General features: G+C 45.6%; 2 protein-coding genes and 1 long non-coding RNA gene across 3 annotated transcripts; all 3 read left to right on the top strand.

Moving 5' to 3' along the window:
- The first annotated feature begins 214 nt into the window (after nucleotides 1-214).
- LOC146753519 (rho GTPase-activating protein 32-like) lies at nucleotides 215-4,912 on the top strand. The gene is made up of 12 exons (XM_085529379.1): nucleotides 215-446; nucleotides 892-998; nucleotides 2,036-2,108; nucleotides 2,235-2,306; nucleotides 2,653-2,775; nucleotides 2,888-2,965; nucleotides 3,150-3,231; nucleotides 3,502-3,645; nucleotides 3,719-3,821; nucleotides 3,982-4,114; nucleotides 4,611-4,693; nucleotides 4,801-4,912. The coding sequence occupies exons 4-12, from the start codon at nucleotides 2,253-2,255 to the stop codon at nucleotides 4,910-4,912; spliced, it is 912 nt and encodes a 303-aa protein (XP_085385505.1). The 5' UTR covers nucleotides 215-446; nucleotides 892-998; nucleotides 2,036-2,108; nucleotides 2,235-2,252.
- Nucleotides 4,913-4,971: 59 nt separating this feature from the next.
- Nucleotides 4,972-7,322, top strand: LOC146753518 (rho GTPase-activating protein 32-like). Its single transcript, XM_085530586.1, has 4 exons — nucleotides 4,972-5,313; nucleotides 5,792-5,984; nucleotides 6,346-6,491; nucleotides 6,813-7,322. Exons 1-4 carry the CDS (start codon nucleotides 5,220-5,222, stop codon nucleotides 7,232-7,234), a joined length of 855 nt encoding a protein of 284 aa, XP_085386712.1. The 5' UTR covers nucleotides 4,972-5,219; the 3' UTR covers nucleotides 7,235-7,322.
- Nucleotides 7,323-12,257: 4,935 nt separating this feature from the next.
- LOC146753517 (uncharacterized) lies at nucleotides 12,258-24,963 on the top strand. The gene is made up of 11 exons (XR_014940026.1): nucleotides 12,258-14,615; nucleotides 14,980-15,080; nucleotides 15,526-15,653; nucleotides 17,270-17,398; nucleotides 18,086-18,302; nucleotides 20,970-21,114; nucleotides 21,206-21,410; nucleotides 22,224-22,536; nucleotides 23,205-23,350; nucleotides 23,835-24,083; nucleotides 24,829-24,963. It is a non-coding gene; the product is annotated as an uncharacterized LOC146753517 (long non-coding RNA).
- The last annotated feature ends 188 nt before the right edge of the window (nucleotides 24,964-25,151 follow it).

Here is a 25,151-nt window from a genome sequence, read left to right as displayed (position 1 = left end):
TGGTTTGCAGTGAAGCCAGCAGGCTTTGCCCCAAGCAGAATGAGCTGTGGGTGCAGCATCCAGCAGTGCAAGTGGCCAACAGCTGGAGACAGCATCACCTTGAGCAGCACTCTTGAGGGAAATGCTGAGTGTGAAGGAAGGCCACGAAGAAGAGAGTAGCTTGTGGCTGTGTTCCCGGGGTAAGGTTTTCCTTCCTGAGCTGTTACCTCTCAGGTGCTGTGTGAGTCTTCTGCAGTGTGCCTACAGCTGTGCGATGTGCTCTGCAGGAAGCGCTGATGTTGCACATGCAGCCCTGTCTTTCATGTCTCATGTCCAGTTCCACATTTTGTTTGAAGCACCATCTTAGAGGCAGCCTTGATTTCTGCAGCCCCGAGCTTTGTGCCACGAGAGCTCTCCTGCTTCTCGCTGTGATGTGAGACCAAATGGAAGGCCCTGCAGAAGTCTGGGTAGGTGATGTCAGTTGCTGTTGATTTCCCAACCCATGCTGGGAAAAGCAGGGAATGGGACTGGGGGACATCCCGGTGGTGGGATCCTGCCTCATCAGAACTGAATGGCTGTTCTGATCCATGTATTTTAACCTGAGTGAATCTGACAGTAATGAGAAAGGGGAGGGACCTGTGGGAAGAAAATGTATGTGCCGCAGTTTGTGGTGCAAGGTGTTCTAGGAGCTGCTGGTAACAGTGCCCAGAAAGCTTGCTTTTTTGATGGGGAGATAATTAACTAGGTTATTTTAATGAATCTATTTTCTTTCTCTTCATCATTCATACTACCTCTCAAAAAACTGTCTGTGGATTCTCAAGTAGTATTTCTTGCTAAAGAGAATTCATGTGCACCCTTCCTATTCGTCTGCTCAAATTATCTTGCAATCATCTCTGTCTGTGTTTCTTTTAGACCCTGTGATGGAGCAGAGAGGAACACAGACTTGGGTGGATCTTCATTCAGGAGCAGGGACACGTCATGCTCATCTGAGGTGTCTGGCTGACAGCAAGAGCAGAGAGGTAAGTTTCATAGGGTCGCGTGCCCATTTTATTTTATTTTTAATTCATGATGCATAGAAGCGTTCCCCAGACAAAGTGAGCATTTCTCAACTGGACTTTCTAGAAATGAGCTAGGCAGTGAAAATGGGTTTGAAGCATCCCTAAGAGCCCCGCAAGAGAATGCTGAGAGTTAATCTGGCACCCTCCTTTGGAAACGTCCGGTGTCTGTCAGCTCTTCAGCTGTGCCCTAACACCTCCCATTGCGCTGCCACACCAGGATAGAATTCCAAGCCCACACTGAGTCCTGGAATGTTGTGGTGCCGTGTTGGAATCAGATGTGACCACGTGGTCTTGGCTCCCCGCCTTGTGGGGGGTCATGGTGGACCAGGCTGTTGGCCGTTGGTGATGTCATAAGCGGCTGGAATGAGGGGAGGAGCGGTGCGTTCTGTGTTCCTTTGTGGGTGAGCTAGTGGTTGGAGTGGTTGGTTGTCTTCTTGGTCTTGTGCCTTTAGTGCCGTTAGTTAGTTAGTTCTGTTTGTTAGTTAGTTCTGTTTGTTAGTTAGTGACTTTAGTTAGTTAGTGCCATTAGTTAGTTAGTGTTGTTAGTTAGTTAGTGTTGTTAGTTAGTTAGTTAGTTAGTTCCTTTAGTGTTTTTTTCTTCACACCATCGTGTGCAGCAGCTTGTAGGTAAGTTGAGCTGGCGTGGGATGGATGGGTGGGCAGTGAGGTGTTGAGAACTGCTGGCTGTCGGAGCTCACAGCACCATATTGCTTACTCTGGACCATCAGACGTAATTTTCCCCGGTACACACGTTCCAAAGGGGGTATCAGTAAAGTTGGCACCTGTCCCGTGCTTCTTCCATTGTCTTTGCTCAGTAGTGGAAGCATTGTAAAGTTGCTGGGTGGACAGGCATCACGTAGCCTGAGACTCAGCATGTCTTGCAGCAAGTGGATGGGACAGTTGTGCTGTGTGTGTTATTCCATGACTGTCTTAGCCCTGCTCACTGACCTGCTCTTTCTCTCTCCTCTCCTCGCCCTCCGCCCACTGCCTCGGTGCAGCTTTTGCTCTCATATCATCTGAGCAAAGCGACAAGGAACTGCTGCAGAGAGCTTGAGGTGATCTCACTGCCAGGTACGTGCCATGTTTTTTCCCCTGCATGGTTTTGCCGCATGGTATGTGAATGTAGTTCTGAAGAATTCTGTCCATACTGTGCTGTGTGAATAGAGAAAACAGAAGTGTGTTTCTGCTCTGTTCCAGCTGTTCACACTTGCTGTGATGGGTGCTGCGTGCAGTGGGATCAGCCGTGAGCCTCAGTTGGTGGCGACGGAGGTACAGTATGAAGCTCTGGCTGGTCTTTGTTCCCTGTGTTGAGCCATTAGAAGGAGCTGCAGATGTACTCTCCTGCAGGAAAGATTGGGCCAAAAAAGGCCTGGCCAACTGTCTGCGCCAGTGCCATTGCTGATTAGTCTGGGTAGAGAGAGATGCATCTTTGCATGGCCTGGCAATGCACGCCAGGAAGAAAAATAACTGTGATGAGACGTGCAGCTCCTTCTGAAGTGCACCTGATAAGGACGGAGCACATTTGCTGCAGCTTTCTCTGCAGATGTGCTCCTCACCTTGAAATTCTCCTGGTTTGTCCTCAGCCCCTGACCATGGCCTGTTCTCTGTTTTGCAGGCTGATAACATGCGGAAGCCGCAGCTGGAGCGTGTGGTGTCATCTTTGAACGTTCCAGCGATTGCGGCGGCCCATGTTATTAAGACCTACGTCGCCCAGGGGCCGGGTGAGCTCTCCCTTGAGGTAAGCAGTTACAGGCGTTCCTTGTTGTCATGCATAGAAGAAGGCAGTCGTTTGAGATCTGTTTTCCTACCAGATTTGCTGAATGTGGGATTGACGTTTCAATCTCTTGCAGGTTGGAGATCTGGTGTGCATTATTGACATGCCACCAAAGGAGCTGAGCCCCTTTTGGAGAGGCAAGCGTGGCTTTGAGGTAGGCACACGTTTTTGAGCAGAGAGCACAACTTGAGTAGAGTCAGGAATCTCAGGTTGGAGCTGCTCTGCCTGCACAGGATGGCTTCTGGATGAAAACGGTTGCCCTGTGTTGGTGTCAGAGGACCTTCCCTTTGGCTCTGTGTTTGGTCTAATGCCCACCTGTCTTTTTGTTCTTATTACAGGTTGGGCTTTTCCCTGGTGAGTGCATTGAACTCATCAGTGGAAAAGTTCCCGATTCCCTCCTCAACTCATTGCCAGAGCCAGGTACGTATGTTACATTTGATAATTCGGGTTAGTAAAATGGGATCAAAATGTGAGTTTCAGGGGATTTGTTAATACCCAAGTTCAGCAAGCTTAGCAAGAGGACTGCATTAAGCTCCTTGGGCACCTCCAGGGATAGGGAAAATCTGTTCTTGCGTGTCCTTGTTGGGAATTCTCTTCCCATTGTTACATGCTTTGTCAAATGCATTATGTTTGGCCTTGTCCAACCGAGCCAAGCCTGAAATGAACTGGTTTCTTTGTTTTGTTGTGCAGTGCCAAGGAGACGGGGCAAGCTCATCCCCTTCCTTCGTTCCCTGGTGAAGGCCCGCCCCAGGAGAGCGACGGAGCCGGAGCCAGAGAAGGAAGGGGTGTTTGGTTGTGACCTGGGGGAGCACCTTCTCCGCACTGGCCGTGATGGTAAGGAACAGCCCATTCCTGAGATCTTCCTTCGTTGGGCAAGTTGAGCTAACCGCTGGCTCTTGTTCTGTAGTCCCCCAGGTCCTGCAGAGCTGTGCTCAATTCATTGAGCATCATGGCGTGGTGCGGGGGATATACCGCCTGTCTGGAGTCAAGTCCAAGATCCAGCGACTACGGTAAGAGTGCTGCGACTGACACAGCTGTCAGTAGGGGCACGTGCCATGCTGCGGGTGTTCAGAGGATCCCCTTCCTTTTCTTGACTCTATTTTGTGTGGCTGTGGACTTGTTTTCGTCTTTCTCAAAGCCCTCTGCCCAATTCTGTGTCCTTCTCTGCAGCCATGAATTCGATACGGAGCAGGTTCCCGAGCTCAGCGTCCAGGACATTCACAGCGTGAGCTCCCTGTGCAAGATGTATTTCAGGGAGCTCCCAAACCCGCTGCTGACCGAGGAGCTGTATGACAAGTTCCTGGTAAGCACTGGGGAATGTCTTGGAAATGACACATACCTGTTCCCTGGGCGTCCTGGCTAGTGGTTGCAGCAGTGCCCCAGCTCTGAGGTCTTCTTCCTGTTAGCCCCATGAGGCATGTCTTTGTCATATCCTGCCTCTCACTGATGGCACTTGTGGTGGTGCCAGGAGGTGCTTATTTAAGCTATTCACAATGCTTGTGAGAATTCCCTTTCCTATGCTGTTCCCCAGCTATTGCTAGAATGGGGTTATTAGCATTTTGGAGAAAAAATCCCTGCTGCGAGTAGCTGCACTATGTAATCAGGCAGTAAAGCCCCCCAGATCTTGCAATGCTTGGCCTTGGTGGCACAGGCTGCGTGCTGCTGTGTTCCCCTGATACCTCTTGGAAGGCATCGAGTCTGCCTCAGTGCTGACCACTAGCGCACTGTCCCATGGTTCACAAACCTGTGGCAGCTATCTATGCTGATTGGTGTCTGAATCCCTTCCTGCCTTTTTCCAGGACGCTGCCGGTGCTGCAGAAGAGGAGGAGCGGGTGCAGAGAATGAAGGACGCCATCCAGCAGCTGCCCGCTCCTCACTACAGGTCAGTGCTGCACTAGGTCTGCTGAGCTGGATGAAGTTATGTTTGTTTTGTGCACTGCAGCACAGCTTGCTTTTTGGTGGTGAACATCTGCCTCTCTTGTTTTCCAGGACCCTGGCGTACCTAATGAGACACCTGGCGTCTCTTGCAGGGAAGTGCTCCGACACCAGCATGGACGCTAACAATTTAGCGATAGTGTGGGCTCCAAACCTCTTAAGGTAAACTTCTTTTTCTGTTTCAACACGATGCTTAGTTCTGCTCTCCTCCTACCCCAGGGACACAATTTCTAGATGACAGTTTCTACTCACTTGTTTAGCTGGGACTGCTGTGTCCCTGATCATCCAGGAGAATTTCGTCAGTGGCATCGCTGTTTGCCCACTGCGGAAGTCTCCAGAGCCCAGTTTGACAGTTTTTGGCTACAGAAATTCAGACTTGGAGAAATGATCTTGGGGAAATAACTTGTAAGATCTGCCTTTTCTTCAGATCCCAGCAGAGCCCATCTGCCTGCTCCAATAGTGAAGCTGCCTGCATGGAGCTGCAGACACAGACAGATGTTGTGGAATTCATAATCAGTCACACAGATGTCATCTTCTGCTCCGAAACCACATCAGCCGTGGGAGAGGGTGAGCGTCTTCCTCCATTAGCTTGATCTGACACTTTGATCCAATCCAGGGCTTCTCCAAAACCTTTGAAAATGGTTTTGCTGTCGAGGAGACAGCAGGCTTCTGGGCTTAGATTAGCATATGGTGCCCTGTTGCTGGGTCCTTAGTGTGTCCAAACCCAAACCTTACATGGAGAAAACTGTCACTGCTGTTAAGATATTTTGCAAGCAGCTGAAGCTTGATTGAATTGTGGCAGCAAAGCTTTCTGAGATCCCTGCCCCCTAGTTTTTCTAGGCTTTTTGTTTGCCTGTTTCAGTATAGTGAGCTGCTCTTAATTATGACTGTGTCCTTTGCCACGAGCATACCTCTGAGCACACTGTTAGTTTGAGCTCCTCTTCTTTGAGTGGTTCGGATATGGAAGTCTTAGAGAAATGCAGAACTGGGATGGCTGTGCTGCTGCTTTCTGATCCTCCGTCTTACCTGTGTTTTTCCCTTGCAGGGCACAGTTCTCTGGCCGGGCCCAAGTCTGTGTCTCCTGCTACAAAGCTGCTCACGCTGCAGGAGGCACAGGCTCAGAGAAGCGGCCAGAGCAGCTCTCCCACTGCTACGTGGAGCAGCGAGATCGAAGTGGAGGAAGGCCCCGCAGCTGTACCTGGGGCCTTCCACACTGTCATTGATTTTCCATCTAAGAGGTAAAGAGGACTTCCCTTTCCAGACCGTATCTTCATTGGTTGGGTGGGTTTTATTGGTTTAATATTTGTCCATTATATATATATGAGCCTGCCAGCTCCTGTCCTGTCCAGCTGTGTAGCCTTTACTCACATGCTCTGTATCTTGATTGACATGGTTGAGAAGAATGTAGCCAGCAGGACTTGAGGGCTGAGCTGTAGGAATGGAAGCATCCTCTGCTGTTTGAAACAGAGTGTGTTTCTAAGCTGTGTTTCAGCAGAAAGCAGGCAGTGCTGGCAATGGGCAACTATTGGCAAGGGCTCAGTGCAGCTCTTCCCTCACCCTGCACCGCGACTGACAGCATGCTCTGTTTTCTCTCTCCAGACCAAGTTCTCCCAGTAAGAGGGCAGAGTCACCAGCTTGCAGTTGGTGTTCGTGCTTCTGCCTGCACAGACCATTCCATATGGCCGAACACCAACTGCAGAGCAGTGCCAGTGCGCCCTCTGAAGCAGAAGTCGTGGTCTTGGCAGGTAAGGGTGCAAATCCAGCTTTCAAAACACTGCTTGTCAGCAACACTGGTAGAATTCTTGCTTTCAGTGGGCTTGTACCTCCTTGTGGAGTTCAGGCCCGTGCCTGACATCTTCAGTTGACCCCTGTCTTTCCCAAATGAGTCTCTTGTCAACACAAGAGCTGGACCTGCACGAGGATCACTTTCAAGACAGTGACACTGTTGCTAGAAGCATATTTGCTTCTGCCCACCACCACTAAAAAATGCCAAATGTCAAGAACCTGTTTCATGATTCATCTTCTGAACATTCAACACTAACCACTGTGCATCTACTCGTTCCTAGGAGACTATAGCCCTTGTGGAACTGAAGGACGCAGCTCATATGATGATGCCGCATCCTGTGCTTCCATCAATATAGAGCTCATGGGAAGCACAGGATGCGGCACTTCAAGTGACAGCCTATCATATGACAGCAGTGACGAAGAAAGAAATGTCATCATCGTTGAAGCTCTCATTCACCCCATCCCTGATGAACCTGCTGACCTGAGCCTGCCAGACACCTCAGGCACCAGCCTGGACTGTGACCCAGAGCCTTTCCAGGAAAGCCCAGTGAAAGCACAGCCCGAGTGGCCCGACAGCAGCACAACCATGCAGGCTCAGGTCAGCTTTACAGAGGAGAAGCCAAACATCTTGGAGGGGCAGGTAGAATCAGGCCAAGAGGCCCAGGCTCCGGGCAACAGCACGACTTCTGAGCCACTCTCGTGAGACAACAGTGGATGAGTCCCGTCGTTCCGCCAAGCTTCACACCCCCTCCTTTCTCCTACTGAATAAAGGCACGCTCGTGCTCAATCGTGCCATGACTGCATTCTGAGTTTTCATTTGCAGAGTTTGGGATGAGTGTAAGAAACATCAAGGCAGCTCAGCTTGCAACGCTCTGGCTGTGGGGTGCATGCAGGGACACTGTAACCATACAGGGAAAGGCTTCCACTGCTTCCTCAAGCTGTAGTCCAGCCCTGCTACTGCTCTGTGGCACAAAGCCCTGAGGGATGTTCCATATTGTTAACCTAAGTGAAGCCAGCTTCACACACTGTGTTTTGTTGTTGCTGGGTGAGAGGGGGATGCACGTTGGTGAGAAGATGAGCATTGCTGGATCTGCCACGAGTGTCCCTTCTGCCTCTAAGAATATGTCCTAAGTAGGATGTGAACACTGCTGGCACTTCCTCATTGCACGTGCTTGGAGGATCTTCAGTTCTTGCACATTCAGGATGTCTGTCAGTGACTACAAGGAAATTCTCCAGTACTAGGAATTCCATGAAACAGTTGGAACGGGTAAGTGTCATCTTTGTACAGAAACAGCACGCCTAACAGTCTGTCTCACCACTCTAGAATTAATCTGAGAATAGATTAACAGCTCTTGTCAGTTCTCTAAGTCAGGTTTCATTTAAATAAACTTGAAATTGGATTTTTGAATCCAGTTGGAAATTGATGGTGCTGATTACCTCTTCCTCTAATTAAAGCATTACACACAATGTATGCTAGGTACTCTGCTTTACCTGTAATATTATATTAGAGAAGAATTCACACTCAACTTTAAGCATCTGTGTTCTGAATTGTAGGTGGTTTTGCAAAGGTAAAACTCGGGCGGCATCTTCTTAGTGGTGAAAAAGTTGCAGTAAAAATCATGGAGAAAGTTACTTTATGGGTAAGCCAAAAGGCATTTAAATATGATAATATCTTCTGTTGGAGTTGTGGAGTTCTCTAGAACACAGGGGCAGGTGGGATGGTACATAGGAATGCAGCCTACTGGTCCCATTGCCTTTTGAAAGATGCTGTAGAGCTGGAAAAAGTTTAACAGAGCACCACAAATCTTGTTCCTCATTGTTCAGAGGGCAGTATTCTCTGGCTGTAAAGTGGAGGAAGTTATTACATCATTACATTATGTCATTACAACATTATTACATTATTACAGCAACTTTACCAAAATGCCAATGAAAATGCTGAATGTTTTACTTCTCAGTTTTCACAGCTCTGTTTCAGAATTTCTATGGGAGTGATGTCAGTCATTGCTGAGTTGATGTTGAATTGTGTACAGTCCCATATGTGCTTGTTATGTTCCACAGCAGTCAGATGTGGTACCTGGTATGTCACAGTAGTGATGCTTTTATGGTCTCTTAAGGATGACTTGTCTCATGCTAAAACAGAAATTCATGCCGTGAAGAACTGAAGTCATCAACATGTTTGCCCATTGGATCATGTAAGAGAGACATCAAAGAAATATTTATAGTCTTAGAGGTAAGAAATAATTTCTGCCACACTTCAGTTGATTGTTTTTATCTTTAGCAGTAGACAATAATATAAAAATAAAGCTGAAATGAAAGGATTCTTATATATCTCAGTGGAGACTGGGTTCAAGATTCATTGGTTTGAAAATTAAGTAGAAAATTTTATATATTCTGATATATATTCTCTGATTGAGAACGGGGAACTGGAGAGTCCTGTCGGTGCTGTTCCATGCTTTCTGTGCTGTCATTGTTACTTATCTCTCTCTGATACTCTCTAAATGCATTTTCAGCCTCTAGAATGAAAACGTAGTATTACATCAGACACTGAAGAAAATAATTCAGTCCCAGCTGAAACTCAGACAGTAACGTGTGCTTAGGATTCTTTCCCTACAGGAAATGTTAGATAATTATTGCTATGTGGTACTGTGTTCTGTAGCTGAGCTGGAATTTGTTATCCTCGAAGAAGTATCTTCCTCTGAAAGGGGAGTAAAACATGATGCTCCGAATGAGCGGAGCAGAGACACAGATCTGATCTGAGTGTTGGTTTCACATTTTTGTGATGCTCTTTGCTGCAGTTTGTATCTAGAGAGAAGCCCTTGTGGTGTCAGTCTGTTGTGTAACCTGCTCTAGTTTTGTGCCTCAAGGAAGAGTGATCCTTTAAACAAATGGTGGCTATACAGAGGGTATGGGGTGAGATGCATTCCTCTGGCCCCATCCAATGGATTTTCTGTCACTGAAGTCTTGAAGCACAGGTTAGGTACTGGAAGGCTTGAATATTTCCTCACCAATAGGTTAGAGCTTGGCATTCTGTAAGCTGCTGGTATCTCTCAGTAAAGCAAATAATTACAGCACGAGCATTTTCCTAGGCATCTTATGAAATCCCTCTATCTAAGGAGCCTTTCCTCACTGAAAAATAAAGCATTGTCTATACCTTTTAGAAGTAACTGGCTTCCATCTGAGAAGCTGATGGATTTATAGGCTTGGACAGGAACTGGGTGTGGAGGTGACTTGTAGAGATTTGTGCCTGAACCTGCTGCTCTGGGAATCGTGAGACCAAGTTTCTCAAGAGCTTTTCCCACTCTCATCATCACCTTCTGCGAGGGATGAGGCTGCATGTTCTCTCTGGGTAATATGTTAAGTGCTTTGAGAGCTATTTCCTTCTATCTAGTCTGCTGTTTTGGTGTATGACTGCTTCCTGTCACTATCCCATCGTGACCTGCTGGCCAGAGCCTCAGTCAACCTTCATACGCACCCCCTCTCCCCACCCCGCAGGCATTGAGAAGCTGCCATGAGGTTCCTCTGCACTCTGAACAAACATCTTTCTCCCCAGCTTCTCTTCTCTGAGTGGGAGCTTCAGCCCCCTGCACAGGCTGGAGTTCATTCACAGAACTTGTTTCAGGTTGTTATCCTTCCTGGCCAAAAACCAGATACAGTATTGTAGATGTGGTGCAATGAGTGTTGAAGCAGGAATGACTTGTCCTGGTCTGGTTGTGCTGCTTTTTAATGCAGCTGATGATCTTGTTGTACTTCTTTTCTGTCAGAGCACACTGCTGGCTTGCATTCAGCCTGTGGTCTCTCACCACTTGTCCTCCTAGTCCCCAGGTCCTTTCCAACAGATACAAGCTAGTATTTCCCACCTGGGATATTGGAAGATGGGAACTTGCCAGCAGTCAGTGAAGATCTCTGAGACAGCGAGAGCGAGCGAGCTTTGAGTAGACTGGGAACCACTGTCCACAGCAGGAAAGAAGAGAAGAGAAAATATGTTTCCTTGGGCACTTGGGTGGAAATCATTCCTGACTGCTTTCTCATCCACCGGGAAAATCTGCTGATTGACAATTAGAAGCTGATGGACTTTGGACTCTGTGCAAAGCCAAAGGTAAGAGGATCTGTTAAATCAAATACAATGTGCCCCCAAGTAATGCATGTTTGACCACCGTATGCAACAGGGGCTTGTCCAAACAAACACCCTAAAATCAAGCTGTTTCTGTGGCTGACATGTCATTGCATCTTGTTTGGAATGGCCTGAACTGTGTGAGAGTGGTTAACAGATTGCTCAGAAGCACAGGTAGATTATTTTCTCTAGCTAGACTCCCTGTTTTCATAGTCTAAGCTGTAGATAATTTTGTAGGTATATCACCTGTCTTATGCAAGGTTCTGTAATAGGAGCATGGGGTTGGATAGAATAAAATGACTTTTGCAGGTGACGTACGGATCCTGTGATTGCATATGCTTGAACTGAATTGTTCCTTGATCTTCAAACTGATTTCCAGAAGCCTTTATTAACATGTAAGATAGGTACGAAAGAATGGGAAGTCTGACTTACTGATTCCAAAAGAATTACTTGTCATCAAATGAGTTTTCCTGGCCAGACTTAGAGCCTTTCACAGGTAATTTAGACCAACAGGCTGTTTGATCAGCTGAGGAAAATAAAGCATCATGCCAAGGGTACTAGATAAGTGAGCAGCTTGAGATCTCCACATTCATGTGATGCTCATGGTTTTAGACAATATTTGCTTCGTGAGGTCACATTGAATGAAAGCAAAATCAAAGATGAATGAAAAAATACACAGGAGAAGAAGCCTCTGAGGCTTCTGAAGTGTTATGACCAGAAGACATAAACTCTGTTAAAGCAAACATTTCTCTCTATTTTTTGTGTTCTTCCAGGGAGGCCTTGATTACCACCTGAACACATGCTGTGGAAGCCCAGCTTATGCAGCACCAGAGCTAATCCAGGGCAAAGCGTCTATTGGCTCAGAGGGATGTAGAGCGGTGTTTGTTTTCCCCTCTTTCCCTTCCCTCTGCACAGAGCATTTCAAGGCAGTGGAGCTCAGGTAGGCTCTCTTGGTTTCCCTTCTGAATTCTGCTAGGTTGCATTGCTTGGTAGCTCTCAGAAGCTGTCAGTGGCCACAGACTAGAAAAGTGCAATTGGTCTCAGTTCACACAGCTGGCTGGTTTGTCTCTGGCTAATCCTGAACTGCCTCAAGCGACTGCTTTGGGGCTTTACAGAACAGCAGCTTCAGAGATCTCTTTCTATTACTAAGTTTTTGAAAGAGCAATTTGCTGTGTTCTAATTATCCATCATTTTTGTGCAGTCTTTTTTGTCAGACTTCTCCTTAGATTCCATGTTGTATGTGAAGATTAATTTGCATTGTGATTTATAATGTACTAAAAATTGAGAGATGTCTGGAATTTTGGAACCCACTACTTGCAGTTGTTAATCTGTCCAAACTGGTCTGGTTTGCAATGCCCTCATCCTTCTTGAATCGCTCTGCTGTTAAAGGCGGAGCAATTCCTACAAGTGCCATGGCCCCACTGTTGTTCTAATTCTTGTTTCTTTGTTTTCCACACACTGCTTTTCAAGCCTCCTTTTTCTTTACAGTCCAAGTGAGAATTGCACTGTGAGGTGTCTGAACCTTGTTGTGCCTCTACATAAAGAGAACAGCAGCAAAGCCTGACAGGTGACTGTGCTGACAGCTCTCGTAGCCAGTAACACGTAACTGTGCTAAATCCCTTGTGACGGCTTTGATTTCATTTTTGCCAGTGAAATCCTTGTAAAAGGAACTGCAGCAGTGTGATGAGCTAAGGTGAAGATGCTGGTTTCAGTAGTGCTCTAAGCTGAGCGGAAGGGCAATTGAATGAGGGTTATATGCTTTCTCTGGGACGATAAGGTTTTTTTTCCTGAGGGAAAGAGCCAGCTTTTCATGGGCTATATGTGGGCTTTGGCAAGGGCAGACAATCCAGTCTGTCAGGAAGCCATTTGAGGTGCTTCAGGTTTGTAAGCTTGTCTTTTTGTTTTTCAGGCGGATATTTGGAGCATGGGTGTAGTGCTGTATGCTCTGCTGTGTGGGTTTTCCCTTTGGATGATGACAATATGATGGCACTCTACAGGAGGATACCAGTGGGTATCAGTGGTGCTAGAATACACTGAGAAGGGAAATAGCTGAGCTTGACAAGAGGCCTTGCTTTTTGGATGGCAGAACATGCTGAGCTGTGGGTAGAAAGGCCTGTCTGCTGAATATTGTCCCTGTTTTTGCTGCTTTGTCTACCAGTATTTTGTGGATTTGGTTCTACGCTTGGTTGGCCTATGTGGCACTGTAGCCTGATTCTATACCATGATAGCATACAGAATTTAAGGAGAAGTATTTTCCTGCTTATTTGATTTCCCAGAAATGAATGTTCCTAATTGCCAGCTCTTCTCATGTCTACAAAGAGCAAAGTTCTGCATTTGCCATTAGAATTTCCTCTTCCAGAATCAGGAGGTAATGTAGGACCCCACAGATTGCCTTCAGAATTCAACAGTTAGTTCTGTTTCCTTTCTGAGTGCATAACAACCTGAGCACATGAACTGAATGATGTGGCTTTTTAGTCTGGTACAAACTCTGCTGTACACTGAAACTTGGTCCATTTGTAAGCAGGACTTTGTCCATTTTGTAGGACAGCAGAAAACCCTTTGTGCTAATCATGATGCCAAGAAGCAGAATGCGGCAAATGGCAGATGATCCAACTGCTTCAGGTATTCATTGCCTTAAAACTGAGAATAGTTTTGGACTGCGAGTTTGTAAGCAGAACGGAGTTCTTAAAGCTGTCAGAGATTATTTCTGCACTGTTCAGTTCTATCTGCCTAACATACACCGGATCTCAGAACTGCATTGCTTGAACTGGTGGAACTTGTTGAAGTGAACTGGGATGAGCAAATTTTAGAACTTAGTCAGAACGCAGTAAAAAATGGATAATCTCATGGGTATTAAGTTACAGGCTTGCTATTTCTGCACTGAATTTGTTTTTATTTTAAATGGTTGTGATCTGAAAGTTGCTTGAAACGCAGGCACCTCGGCACTGTTGTGTAACTGAATTTCACACATTATTGAACCTCAAATATCCTGGAATCTAAAACTCTGACTTGTTTTCAGTCTGCTGCTTGAGTCTAATCAGGTTCATAGTGTCTTTGTGCAGTGGAGTGTGTGGGGAGATTGTTGCTGCAGATCCTGGGAAGTTGCTGTGTATTTGCAGACAATGGCTGCTGTTGGTCACTGGGTGCCACTGTTGCTCTGCAGAACAGCTGTGCTGTGCATGCAGCACAGCATGCTGTGCACGCCATGGAACTAGGAATCAAGAAGAGAGAGAAGCGTCACTTCTGCTCTAGTAAAAGTTCTCATCTGCTGACAGGCTTTTGTACTTGAATTCAGAACTCAGGACCTGTTGCCACAGAGGGACTAGTTGCTGAAGTTGGACGACTCTTTCTGATTACTCCTTGTAATATGTAGCCATAACACTATTTAAAAAAGAATCTGAAATCATGGCTAATTATTGACTGCTGCACAGCAGAACACTACCATGCTGAGATTGGGCTGTGAGATGACTTGAAAGCTGTTTCCTCAGTATAGGTCTTATTCTTGCAGCTGGGACACCTTGATGAAGACTGTGTAACAGCTTTCTGTGTTTCACAACAAGAGAAGAGAGAGTAGATCAGCATTAACATCAGAGGGAATAAACGTATGTCAGTAATTCTCTGTATTTAAGCCCACTCCTACAGTAAATAACCTTACTGTATGAACAGACTCTAACACTCACTTATTCTCAAACATGAAATATTTCACACCTTTCAGAGGCAAGGTACCACTGCAGAACTTCATAGTCTACCTAATAACTACATTTCTGAAGTTCACATTTATTCCTTTTTTCTCCTTTAATTGTGTTTTTTCAACCTTTCTGTTATATTTTACCATGCTGAAATCCTTATGAATCTCTGGAAGTCCAGGCAGACTCAAAACAGAAACTGATGGATGAACAGCAGATGTCACATGCTGGCTTAACTCCCTGCTTTGAAATGTTTCACTAATAGGTGGAAAATAACAACACATCAGGTAAGGCAACCAAATAAATTTGGAGAATTACAGTTCACAAATACTTCAGGAAATAAATTAATTCCACTAACTTTCGAAAACAAATGAGAAAAGCTGAACTGAGTGCTGCTAGAGATGCTGTATAAATGTCAATAATAACATTCCAAGCTGTAGAAGAGATTTAAAACATGATGGGTACTCTGGCTTTAACCTGAATCTGAAAGTTGTCTCTTGCAATTGAGTTGTCTTTCTATTAAATAGAAAGTGGTAGCATTTGAAGGATTGTTAAGATTTCCATATAACTTTAGTAAGACTAGATGTAAAATGTAAGTTTTATCTAGGCTAGATCGTTTGTGGAGTCACTGTTTCTTTTCTTTATGTACAGGGAATAAAGAGAACAATCGACCTACATGGGGAAAGACTTCTTCAGTTTAAGTCTGTGATATTTTCACAGTCTTAATTCAAAAGACTTCTAATGCCTGATAAGTAATTCAAGCTTATTATACTACACTGAGTCTGTCAAGCATTGTACCCACGGTTCTCATAGTAGTCAAAAAGCTGCTGAAAATCCAGCTGAATGTCGATGCTCCTTGGAGCTGGGCTGAAACTTGCCCCCAGAAATGGGAGTCCAGCTGAAATGCTGTACAAACTGAATTAGTAGGAGCTTTGCCATTCACTTCAGTAGAGAGATTCTGGCACCAGCTTTAGTTTTCACTTCCAGCAATTGTACAATACACTAACTTTAAAGCAAAAACGAGCGTGGTCTGCTTCTTCATCTCAGACATATTGTGTGAATCAGCTGAGGCCTGAAACTACCCTAATGTGATCAGACGTGAAGGTTGCACATCAAGGGGAAAATATGGCAGACATGCAGAAATTTTCTTTGTACTGACTGTTTTTCTGAAGAGATCTATATCCTCTTGTTTTCTAGCGGAATTACGACCAGTTGTGTCAACCTATCTCTTGCTTCAGTCTAAGAAGGCTCGTGGCAAGCACATTCCCTTGAGATTTCCATCCCAAACATGACGTGCCAGTACCACAGAGTCAGGAAGCCTGGGGGTAAGTTTTAGAGTTCAGCACAAGGTTCTGGTCTAAATGCCTCTGTGTGCTGAAGCTCTGCCCGGGTAAACAGTCTGGTGGCCTAAACATCGGTGAGGGAGCATGTGTGCAACCAGTCTTGGTCATCAAATTTTGTTCTATGATAAGGCCACCCACTCAGTGTATGAAGGCAAAGGATGTAATCTTTCTAGATTTCAGGGAGGCCTTTGATCCTGTCCCTTTGGCTGCATGTTCCCAACCTCTCGCTCAGCCACGTAGACCAATAGTACTATTGAGGTTTGAGATCTTTCTGCTGTGGATGGGTTCCTTTTGTTATCTCTTGGTGGTGTTATCTCTTTTCTCCAGTCATCAGGGCTGTAAGATCTGTCAATGCTTGCAGAGTCTGTCCATTTCCTCTTTCTGACTTCCTTCTCTTGCAGTTAGAGTAAGCTCTGTGGCCTTCCTTACTCTCAGCTGGGCTAAAGTCCAGCAGTCTGTGGCCTTTGGCTTCAGCAAGTTTAACTACATCTTCTAGGCAAGTTCTGGGCAAGATTATTCTACTCAGGAAGCACAACAAATGAGAGAACAAAAATAGCCTCATGAAAACAGAACCATAGAATTGTTTGGATTGGAAAGGTCTGCGTTTTAGTGTTTCATGATCAAATGTTTTAGTAAGTTGGACTGGTCCTACGAAGTAGTATGACTGCAGTAAGCAGTGTACATGGTGTGCTGTGAGTACTGCACACATTCCTCTTGGCAGCTTGTGGAACAGAAATTGTGCATTGTTTGGATTGTGTAAGCATTCCTGTTGGTCTCTTGTGATGCTTACCTTCTTAGAGCACCTTTCCTCGTTTGGCTCTACATATTTTGGTACCTTACTTGTTCTGTTTGTCTTAGCAAGGAAGGTCTTCTTCTGAAGCATCCTCAGTCTTGGTCTGGGCAGCATACTTAGAAATGACATGGACATTACATGAGAGGGTGGTCAAAGGAGGGAAGATCTCACCTTTCTGATCAGTTTCCTTTTAGAAGACACGGTCCTGGAGAGGATTTGCTTTCCTTGTTTCCTAGAGACTTGGATTCTTAGATGGTTTTGGCTGCAGCTATTTCTGATGTTAATTCCTTGTTCTGTACTTTAGTAGCCAAGTGCAAGTGGAGTGCTTTGGAATTGTCTGAAGTTGCCAGGTTGCTTGTGATCACATATGTACTGTGGAGATATCTGTGGTGCCAGTGATAATTCAGTGTGATGAACTTGAAGGCTTTCATTAGAATTGCAGCCCTAATACAAACAATGACTTGAACTCTGTAATTCTGTGTAAAATCATTAGCTAGCTTGTGGTCCGGGTCTTCAAACCAAAGGCTATGAGGTGCTGCTCTTGTTGACGCAGGCTGTGAAAGATGACTTGAGCTCTAAGAGTAATTTCCCTTCTGCTCTTGATATGAACGTCAAATCCAAAATTACAGTATTAAGAACATAATATAAAAGTTGGTGCTGCTGGCTTGTGGACCTGCATTAGCTGTTAGCCATAGTTTGGAACTTGCAAAGCAATCTTATTTAGATTTTAGTGATGAAATCTTCTGATGAAATCTTCCTTTTAATTCTGCAAAAGAATCTCAATGGAACATTTCTGTCTGAAAAGGCTCTGACGTATGAAGATGTGCCAGACTGCAGCCATGTGCCAGATGCGTTTGGATCCATGGAATTTTCTGATGTAGCTTCAGTGTTTGAAGAATCTCCGCTCGATCTAAATACTCAGAGAACAAAGCAGGTCTGTGAAGATGTAGTGCTAGTTTCTTACAGAAAAAATACAGCACTTAATCCAGAAATCTGCTTCTCATTGTATATAGAGCTTAGTCTGTATTTAAGTATCTAGTGGACCTTGACCAAAGGGAGATACAGATTCAGCAAAGAAGCATGTTAAGCATAAATTTTGGTGCCTTCTGCCTGTAGGACATGGTTGGTTTGATGAGAAACCTAACTCCAGTGTTTGGTTTGCACAGAAACAGCAAGCAAAGGAACAAGTAAAGGAGTCAGGGAGGATTTTAAAACACATCGGGAAGCGATAAGGCACAGTTCATAAGATTCTGGAGTTAGGCCAGAGGTAGACAGAGCTTGAAAGGTACCGAAAGAAATTCAAGACAAGAACATGCACAGTGATGTGATTGAAATTTTGCAGCAAAACTATGTGATAATTCATAGTTATGTTTAGATAAGCTGGTGAGGGTTAATCCTAAATGGAGAACTGAGATGAACAAATCAAAAAATGGCGTTTGACAGTGTATAAGAAACGAACTTATTCTAGGAGAGAATCAGAGGTTTCAACTCTTTTGTTCAATAGACAAGTAGTGTATGATGTTTTTATAAGCATTGTGTCTGACCTTCTCAGCTGTTAGAATTTCCTTGACAGTAACTTCTCCGGCTGTGATCAGAAAACCTTTTGTTACATCTCTGGCAGCATTCGAGGCATGATACTCAACTGGGTGATATGGAATTCACACTGTCAACTCCAGTGACAAGAAAAGTGGCATCTAAGAAGCGTGCAAACACAGAGAATGTTGATGCAGAGTCAGCGTTAAGAAATGAGCTGCCCTTTGCACTTCCTGCTCCTGCTCTTTTCAAAGAGTCAGAGAAGCAAGTAGAAGGCATACCCTTTCAGGCACCTACTTCCAAAGGTATGTTGTGTCTAACAAATGGAAACCTAGAACATGTGTAGCTTAGGAGTTTTTTAATTTAAATATGAATGCAAGCCTTGTAGGTCCTAAAATTCTGAAAGGTTTCAGTGTGGGGTTTATTTGGTCACAGCACATACAGCCACCAGCCTGTAGATCTGACAGTGCACTGCAAGCGGTTTAACCATCTATCAGGGCACGGTACTTGTCTATTAATGATAGAAGTTCCCCAGTTTCACAAGCAGCATGCCTTTAGATGCATTCAGATAATGAGACAAGTGCTGTGTTCCTAAAACTAGCATGTGCTTCTACTTCCCATCGAGATCTAGTAGATAATTTCTTTAACATTCTTGATGAGGGTTTTGTTTTGTTTTTATTTTTTTCTGGGCTGTTATTTTGAGTGAAAGAAAAGGGTATGCTTTTATTTAAGCGTGCTTTTGATTGCATCTTGCTTCTAAATTAAATGTAACCTACTGACTTCCTCATGATAGCATTCTAGTACTTGCGTGTATCTGTTCAGCATGCCAATGGAAATAGTTTGACTAGCAATACAGACACCTACATTTATGTGATGTACCACGGAAATGTGTCTGTAGTATCAGCACTTCCAAGTTAAAAAATAAAAAAGAAGTTTGTCCTCAGCCTCTTTTAGTGTTGATACTGTGCATATTAAGTCTGCCCTTTAAGATACTAAGCATTTCTTACAATTTGAGATTCTTCTATTCCAATTGCTCAGGAATTTTCTTCAGAAAGGCTGTATCTTTGCAGGCTAATGTGTTATTAGGGGTTACTGATCATATCACTTCACCTTTGTTAAGTGTTCAACAAAGTGTAGTACGAGGGCTAGTTGTTCATATAGGTTTCATTTTTGTCTTAAGACTGCATGTGGTAACGTGTGATGTTTGTCTTATGGTAAGTTTAATAAGTAAAAGTAGGTATTTCTTAAAGGAGAAGTGCAGTAGTGTGATTTCTGCTCCTTTTTGTTAGATATTCCCGAGAGTTAAATAATTAAAATATTTTTGTTGTCCAGTTGGAAATTCTGACATTCAGGGCAGGCTGAAGCATTCCTTAGAGATAATGAATGGTGGAAGTATCGCTTGGAAATGTTGAGAACATCATTGTCTGGGGACAACTGCAGCTATGCAAAGCTGAATCTTTGAGCTTTTAGACTGAGTTGTCTCCACAAACTCAAAACTGTTCCACGTAACTCTTTTCCAACATGTATCCACAGAACTTCTTAGGCTGCTACTTAACACACAGTATTAACTGTGGGTATGTAATTCACACCTTTCATATGAAGGAAAGTACTTGATGTGGAATGGAACTTTATGAGACAGTAAATTCCTCAGTGTTTATTTTGAGACCAGTGCCAGAGCAAGGAAGCAGTTCTGTCTAATTCTCATCCCTTCCAAACCTGTAATACTGAACTGCACCGCTCCCTCAAAGACTTGACTTACAGAGCTCTGGGGAAATCAGTCTTAAGTTTCTTTTTCAGTCTTCTCATTGTAGTTGAAACCTATTTTATCACTCTGAAGATGCAGACTAGAGATAGGTAGGAGGCTGGCTTTAAAAAGTTAATTGCTAATCATGAGAAGTCCTGACTGAAGAAAAATAGATAGATCAGTTGGCAGAACAGGCAGGTGAAGAAGTCTTCAATTCCAGACGGTCCACTTAAAATCTCTGACCCCAAGTCAAAACCTGTAAAATATTCTAAGGAGGACAGGAGTCGAATGAATGACTTAGAAGGGAAGAGAGCAAGCTGACAGGTGGGTGCACACCCACAGGGATAGCTGTTTATGAGTGTGGATAGTGATAGGACAAGGGGAATGGTTTTAAACTGAGACAGGGGACGTTTAGGTTGGATCTTAGGAAGATGTTTTTCGCTCAGAGGGTGGTGTTGCACTGGAACAGGTTGCCCAAGGAGGCTGTGGATGCCCCATCCCTGCAGGCATTCAAGGCCAGGCTGGATGTGGCTCTGGGCAACCTGGGCTGGTGGTTGGCATCCCTGCACATAGCAGGGGTGTTGAAACTAGGTGATGGCTGCGGTTCTTTGCAACCCGGGCCATTCTACGATTCTCTGATACGGGGGGATATGAGTCTATAGGGTGGACAATAGGGGGATGTGCTCGCAGACACTCGTGCAGCCCTGTGCACACACACATGCGTGTGCAGTTCCATCCTCGCTTTATGCAGTCCTGTGTGCACTCACATGTGTTTTGTATTGATTTCCCACTGAATCCTCCTGTGGACTTGTAGTTAGGCTGGGAGTGAAGGGGAGCACTGGGTAGCTGTTTGTGTTCCCTGCTGTGTGCTGTGGGGTTGTGCTGGCAGCGGTGCAGTTGGTTTGTTTTCCTTGGGAGTGTGGGAAGGAGCTTAGCAGGCCTGGTTCTTTTCTCAATGGATTCTGATCCCCCAGTGTCACTACACCAGGGAGTGCACGATCTAAAGGACTTCTGGGTTGTAATAAACTGGTATCTCGGTAGCTTCTATTATTTCAGAATGGGTGTTGTAGTGCAAGCAATCTGGGGGGCATGATTTATCGTCTCCGTAGCTAACGCTGTGTGGGACATTTTGACCTGCTTTGGCTTGCCAGTGCTTTCCTCTGTCTCCATTTGTCTGGAGCCTCCTTGAAGTATATGCCTAATGTGGAAATATTTTCTTCTTTCCTAGCTTTTGTGGTATAAAGAAGCGCAGAAAGGTGCTGGAACAGCTTGTTCTAGATGGCATCTCAAGGCAACTGGAGAAGAGGAAGAATCTTCAGGAATAGTCAGCATGGATTGACCAAGAGCAAATTGTACTTGACCAACAGTGCTAGGTGAGCTTCTGCTTTAAAGCATCAAGCTGTATAAACAAGGCAGTTTTAAAAGCAAGCTTGCCAGTTCTTATTTAACCAGTGATTTTTTCAGGAAGGAAAACTTTGAGATGCTGTTTGCTAATGGAAGATGGAGAGAGGAAAAGCAAGAGAAAGGCATGGTGTGCATAGCCACCACATCCCATCTGCAGCGTTCTCCCCCTGTGCAAATGAGGAGCTTCAAGCATCAAGCTTGGCCTGGGCCATGGAAAGGGAGCATGCAAACATCTGGGCCAACCCCAAACGAGTTAGTTCTGCAGGTTGGTTGTTTTCTGCTGTTTGTCTCACATCCTGTTGCTCAGCGGTAGATTTGTTCATGTTCAGTGCCAACAGGAAACTCTCACAGCATTTTTGTTTCTGCTGTCCCACCACTTTGATCCCTTGCTGCTGGGATGGGGTGCTTGAAGAATGATACATGTGTTGATGTCCAGCCTGGCTTTGAGGATGAGTCTGCATCCCTGGCGGGACTGAGGGTGGGAGCAGGCCAGGTTGAATCCGGTGCACTTTGCTCTCGTTCTTAGTGCTTGTTCTTGCGCAGGAGGGCAGGTGTTGAACCTCATGAGCCAGTGCCTGCAGGTGGGGTTTGCGGAGAAAGAGGTCCTGCAGGTCTTGTGTGACACCCATGGAACCGTAGCGAGGCTGCATGGGTGTAAAACACCAGGAATCAACAGAGGTGTGAAGGTGAGCTGTGGGCTGCAGTACCACAGGAAGGGATGTGTGTGCTCTGGGTTTGGATGCTTCTGTGTGTTTTAAGTGACTGAGATACCACTGCTCAGTCTGCTTGAGTGTATAGAACAAGTGTAACATCCATTCTGATGGAGAATTGTGAACGGAGTCCTATGGGTTTGAGACCTGCCATTAAGCTTGTGGGCATCATCCAGGAGTTGGGGATGAAGGAAGGAAAGTTGGGGTGAGAGGATGAGGTGTAGGAACAGAAACTTCTTTGGTCCATATTAACTCCTCCCTTTTTTGATTAGGAATCGATGTGGGTTTTTTTTAATAAAGAAATAGACACATTGCGAAGCCTATGAATGAATTGATTCACGCCTGCTGATTGGTGCTGTTCTCTACAGGGAGCTGCAGTGGAAATGGGCACTTGTGGTCCAGTGTCTGGCCCGCTCCCGTGAGCTCAGATCAGCCAAGTTGTCAAGGCCTGGCTCTTGGTTGGTGAGTTGTGCCAAGGTCAGAGAGTTGGATTTTCTGGGCTTTGAGACACGTCTTCCAGATGCACGTTGTGTTATTTCTGATGTGTTGACCTGTTGAGGTCCAGCCCCAAATGAGGATTCAAGTACTACCACTGCAGGAATGGTTTAGATTGGAGTTGGAATGCAGAAGGTTGGAGTCAGCAGGAGCAGGGAATCGATCATCCCCCTGTACTCGGCACTGGTGAGTCCTCACCTTGAGTTCTGTGTTCAGTTCTTGGCCCCTCACTGCAAGAAGGACACTGAAATCCTGGGATATGTCCAAAGAAAAACATTGAAGCTGTGAGGTGTCTAGAGCACAAGTCTCTTTGCAAGCACTATCTTAGAGGCAGCCTTGATTTCTCCAGCCCCAAGCTTTGTGCCACAAGAGCTCTCCTGCTTCTAGCTGTGATGTGAGACCGTATGGAAGGCTCTGCAGAAGTCCTTCCTTTTCTGTATTTTGTGTGGCTTTGGACTTGTTTTCGTCTTTCTCAAAGCCCAGTGCACTGTCCCCATGGGACTTAATAAGACACTTGGTGTCTCTGGCTGGGATCTGCTCGGTGATAAACATGCATGCGAAGAACTTAGTGATAGTGTGGGCTCCAAACCTCTTAAGGTAAACTTCTTTTTCCGTTTCAACACGATGCTTAGTTCTGCTCTCCCCCAAACCCAGGTGCACAATTTCTAGATGGCAGTTTCTACTCACTTGTTTAGCTGGGACTGCTGTGTCCCTGATCATCCAGGAGAATTTCGTCAGTGGCATCACTGTTTGCCCACTGTGGAAGTCTCCAGAGCCCAGTTTTTGGCTACAGAAATTCAGACTTGGGGAAATGACCTTGGGGAAATGCCTTGTAAGATCTGCCTTTTCTTCAGATCCCAGCAGAGCCAATCTTCCTGCGCCAGTGGTGAAGCTGCCTGCATGGAGCTGCAGACACAGTCATATGTTGTGGAATACCTCATCAGCCACACAGATGTCATCTTCTGCTCCAAATCCACACCAGCCGTGGGAGAGTGAGCAGGTGAGTGTCTTCCTCCATTAGCTTGATCTTGATCTGACAGCTTCATCCAATCCAGGGCTTCGCCAAGACCTTTGAAAATTCTATTACTCTCGAGGAGACAGCAGGCTTCTGGGCTTAGATTAGAATATGGTGCCCCATTCCTGGATCCTTAGTGTGTCCAAACACAAACCTTACATGGAGAAAACGGTCACTGCTGTTAAGATTTTTTGCAAGCAGGTGAAGCTTGATTGAAGTGTTACAGCAAAGCTTTCTGAGATCCCTGCCCCCTAGTTTTTCTAGGGTTTTTGTTTGCCTGTTTCAGTATAGTGAGTTGCTATTAATTGTGGCTGTGTCCTTTGCCACTAGCATACCTCTGAGCACATGGTTATTTTGAGCTCCTCTTCTTCCAGTGTCTCAGATAAGCAAGTCTGAGAGAAATGCAGAACTGGGATGGCTGTGCTGCTGCTTTCTGATCCTCCGTCTTACCTGTGGTTTTCCCTTGCAGGGCACAGTTCTCTGGCAGGGCCCAAGTCTGTGTTGGTGTCTCCTCCATCCACAAAGCTGCTCACCGTGCAGGAGGCACAGGCTGAGAGGAGAGGCCAGAGCAGCTCTCCTGTTGCAACACGGAGCAGCAAGATACAAGTGGAGGAAGGGCCTGCAGCTGTACTGAGGAACTTCAACGCAATCATTGATTTTCCATCTGAAAGATAAAGAAAGAGGAATTCCCTTTCCAGCCGCTATCATCATTGTTCAGGTGATTTCTATTGGTTTATTTTTTGTCCATTATATCTCCGAGCACTCAACTAAAAAACAGTTGTCCTACGGGCTCAGTGGAGCCACACAAGGTGCATTTCCTTCCTGATTGGCAGGCACTCATGAGATGCAGAGAGCCACGCTGGTGTCTATCCTGGTCTGTGCTGGCTGTACCTGGAAACATTGGGGTTTTCCAGATTTCAGGGCCACGCACATGAAACCAATTGTGCTTCTCCTGTAAGCAGAGCTGTTGGTTGGACTTGCTGGCACTAGAAATTAAAGGTGGCAGTGAGCTGAGGCCGAGGAGGTTTTAACGTAAGAATCAGAGACCTAACCAGGTCCCCCAGCAGACACAGCAGTCTGTCCATGGAGCGCTCTGTGAAGGACTTTTTACCTTCTCCGAAGCTGACCCACAAGAGAGCATTCAGTGATGACTTGTGAGCACCGTTTCCTCAGAAAGCAGTTACACCTGCCGGCTCCTGTCCTTTCCTGCTGCTGAGACTTTGCTCACATACATGCTCCGCATCTTGCTTGACATGGTTGAGAGGAATGTAGCCAGCAGGACATGAGGGCTGAGCTGTAGGAATGGATGCATCCTCTGCTATTTGAAACAGAGCGTGTTTCTAAGCTGTGTTTCAGCAGAAAGCAGGCAGTGCCGGGAACAGGCAAATATAGGCAAGGGCTCGGTGCAGCTCATCACTCACCCTGCACCACGACTGACAGCATGCTCTGTTTTCTCTCTCCAGACCAAGTTCTCCCAGTAAGAGGGCAGAGTCAGCAGCTGGCAGTTGGCGTTCCTGCTTCTGCCTGCACAGACCATCCGCTGTGGCCAAACGCCAACTGCAGAGCAGTGCCAGGGAGCCCTCTGAAGCAGAAGTCTTGGTCCTGGCAGGTAAGGGTGCAAATCCAGCTTTCAAAACACTGCTTGTCAGCTACACAGGTAGAATTCATGCTTTCAGTGGGCTTGTACCTCCTTCTGTATTCCTGCGTTCAAGCCCGTGCCTGACATCTTTGGTTGACTCCTGTCTTTCTCAAATGAGTCTCGCAAGCTGCTTAAAACCTGCTTGAC

Source organism: Coturnix japonica, chromosome Z (assembly GCF_054131305.1).
Source record: "Coturnix japonica strain WE chromosome Z, WE-NBRP24, whole genome shotgun sequence".
Lineage (NCBI taxonomy): Eukaryota > Metazoa > Chordata > Aves > Galliformes > Phasianidae > Coturnix > Coturnix japonica.
Note: the sequence above shows the minus strand (reverse complement) of the source record. Positions and strands in the feature narration are given on the sequence as shown.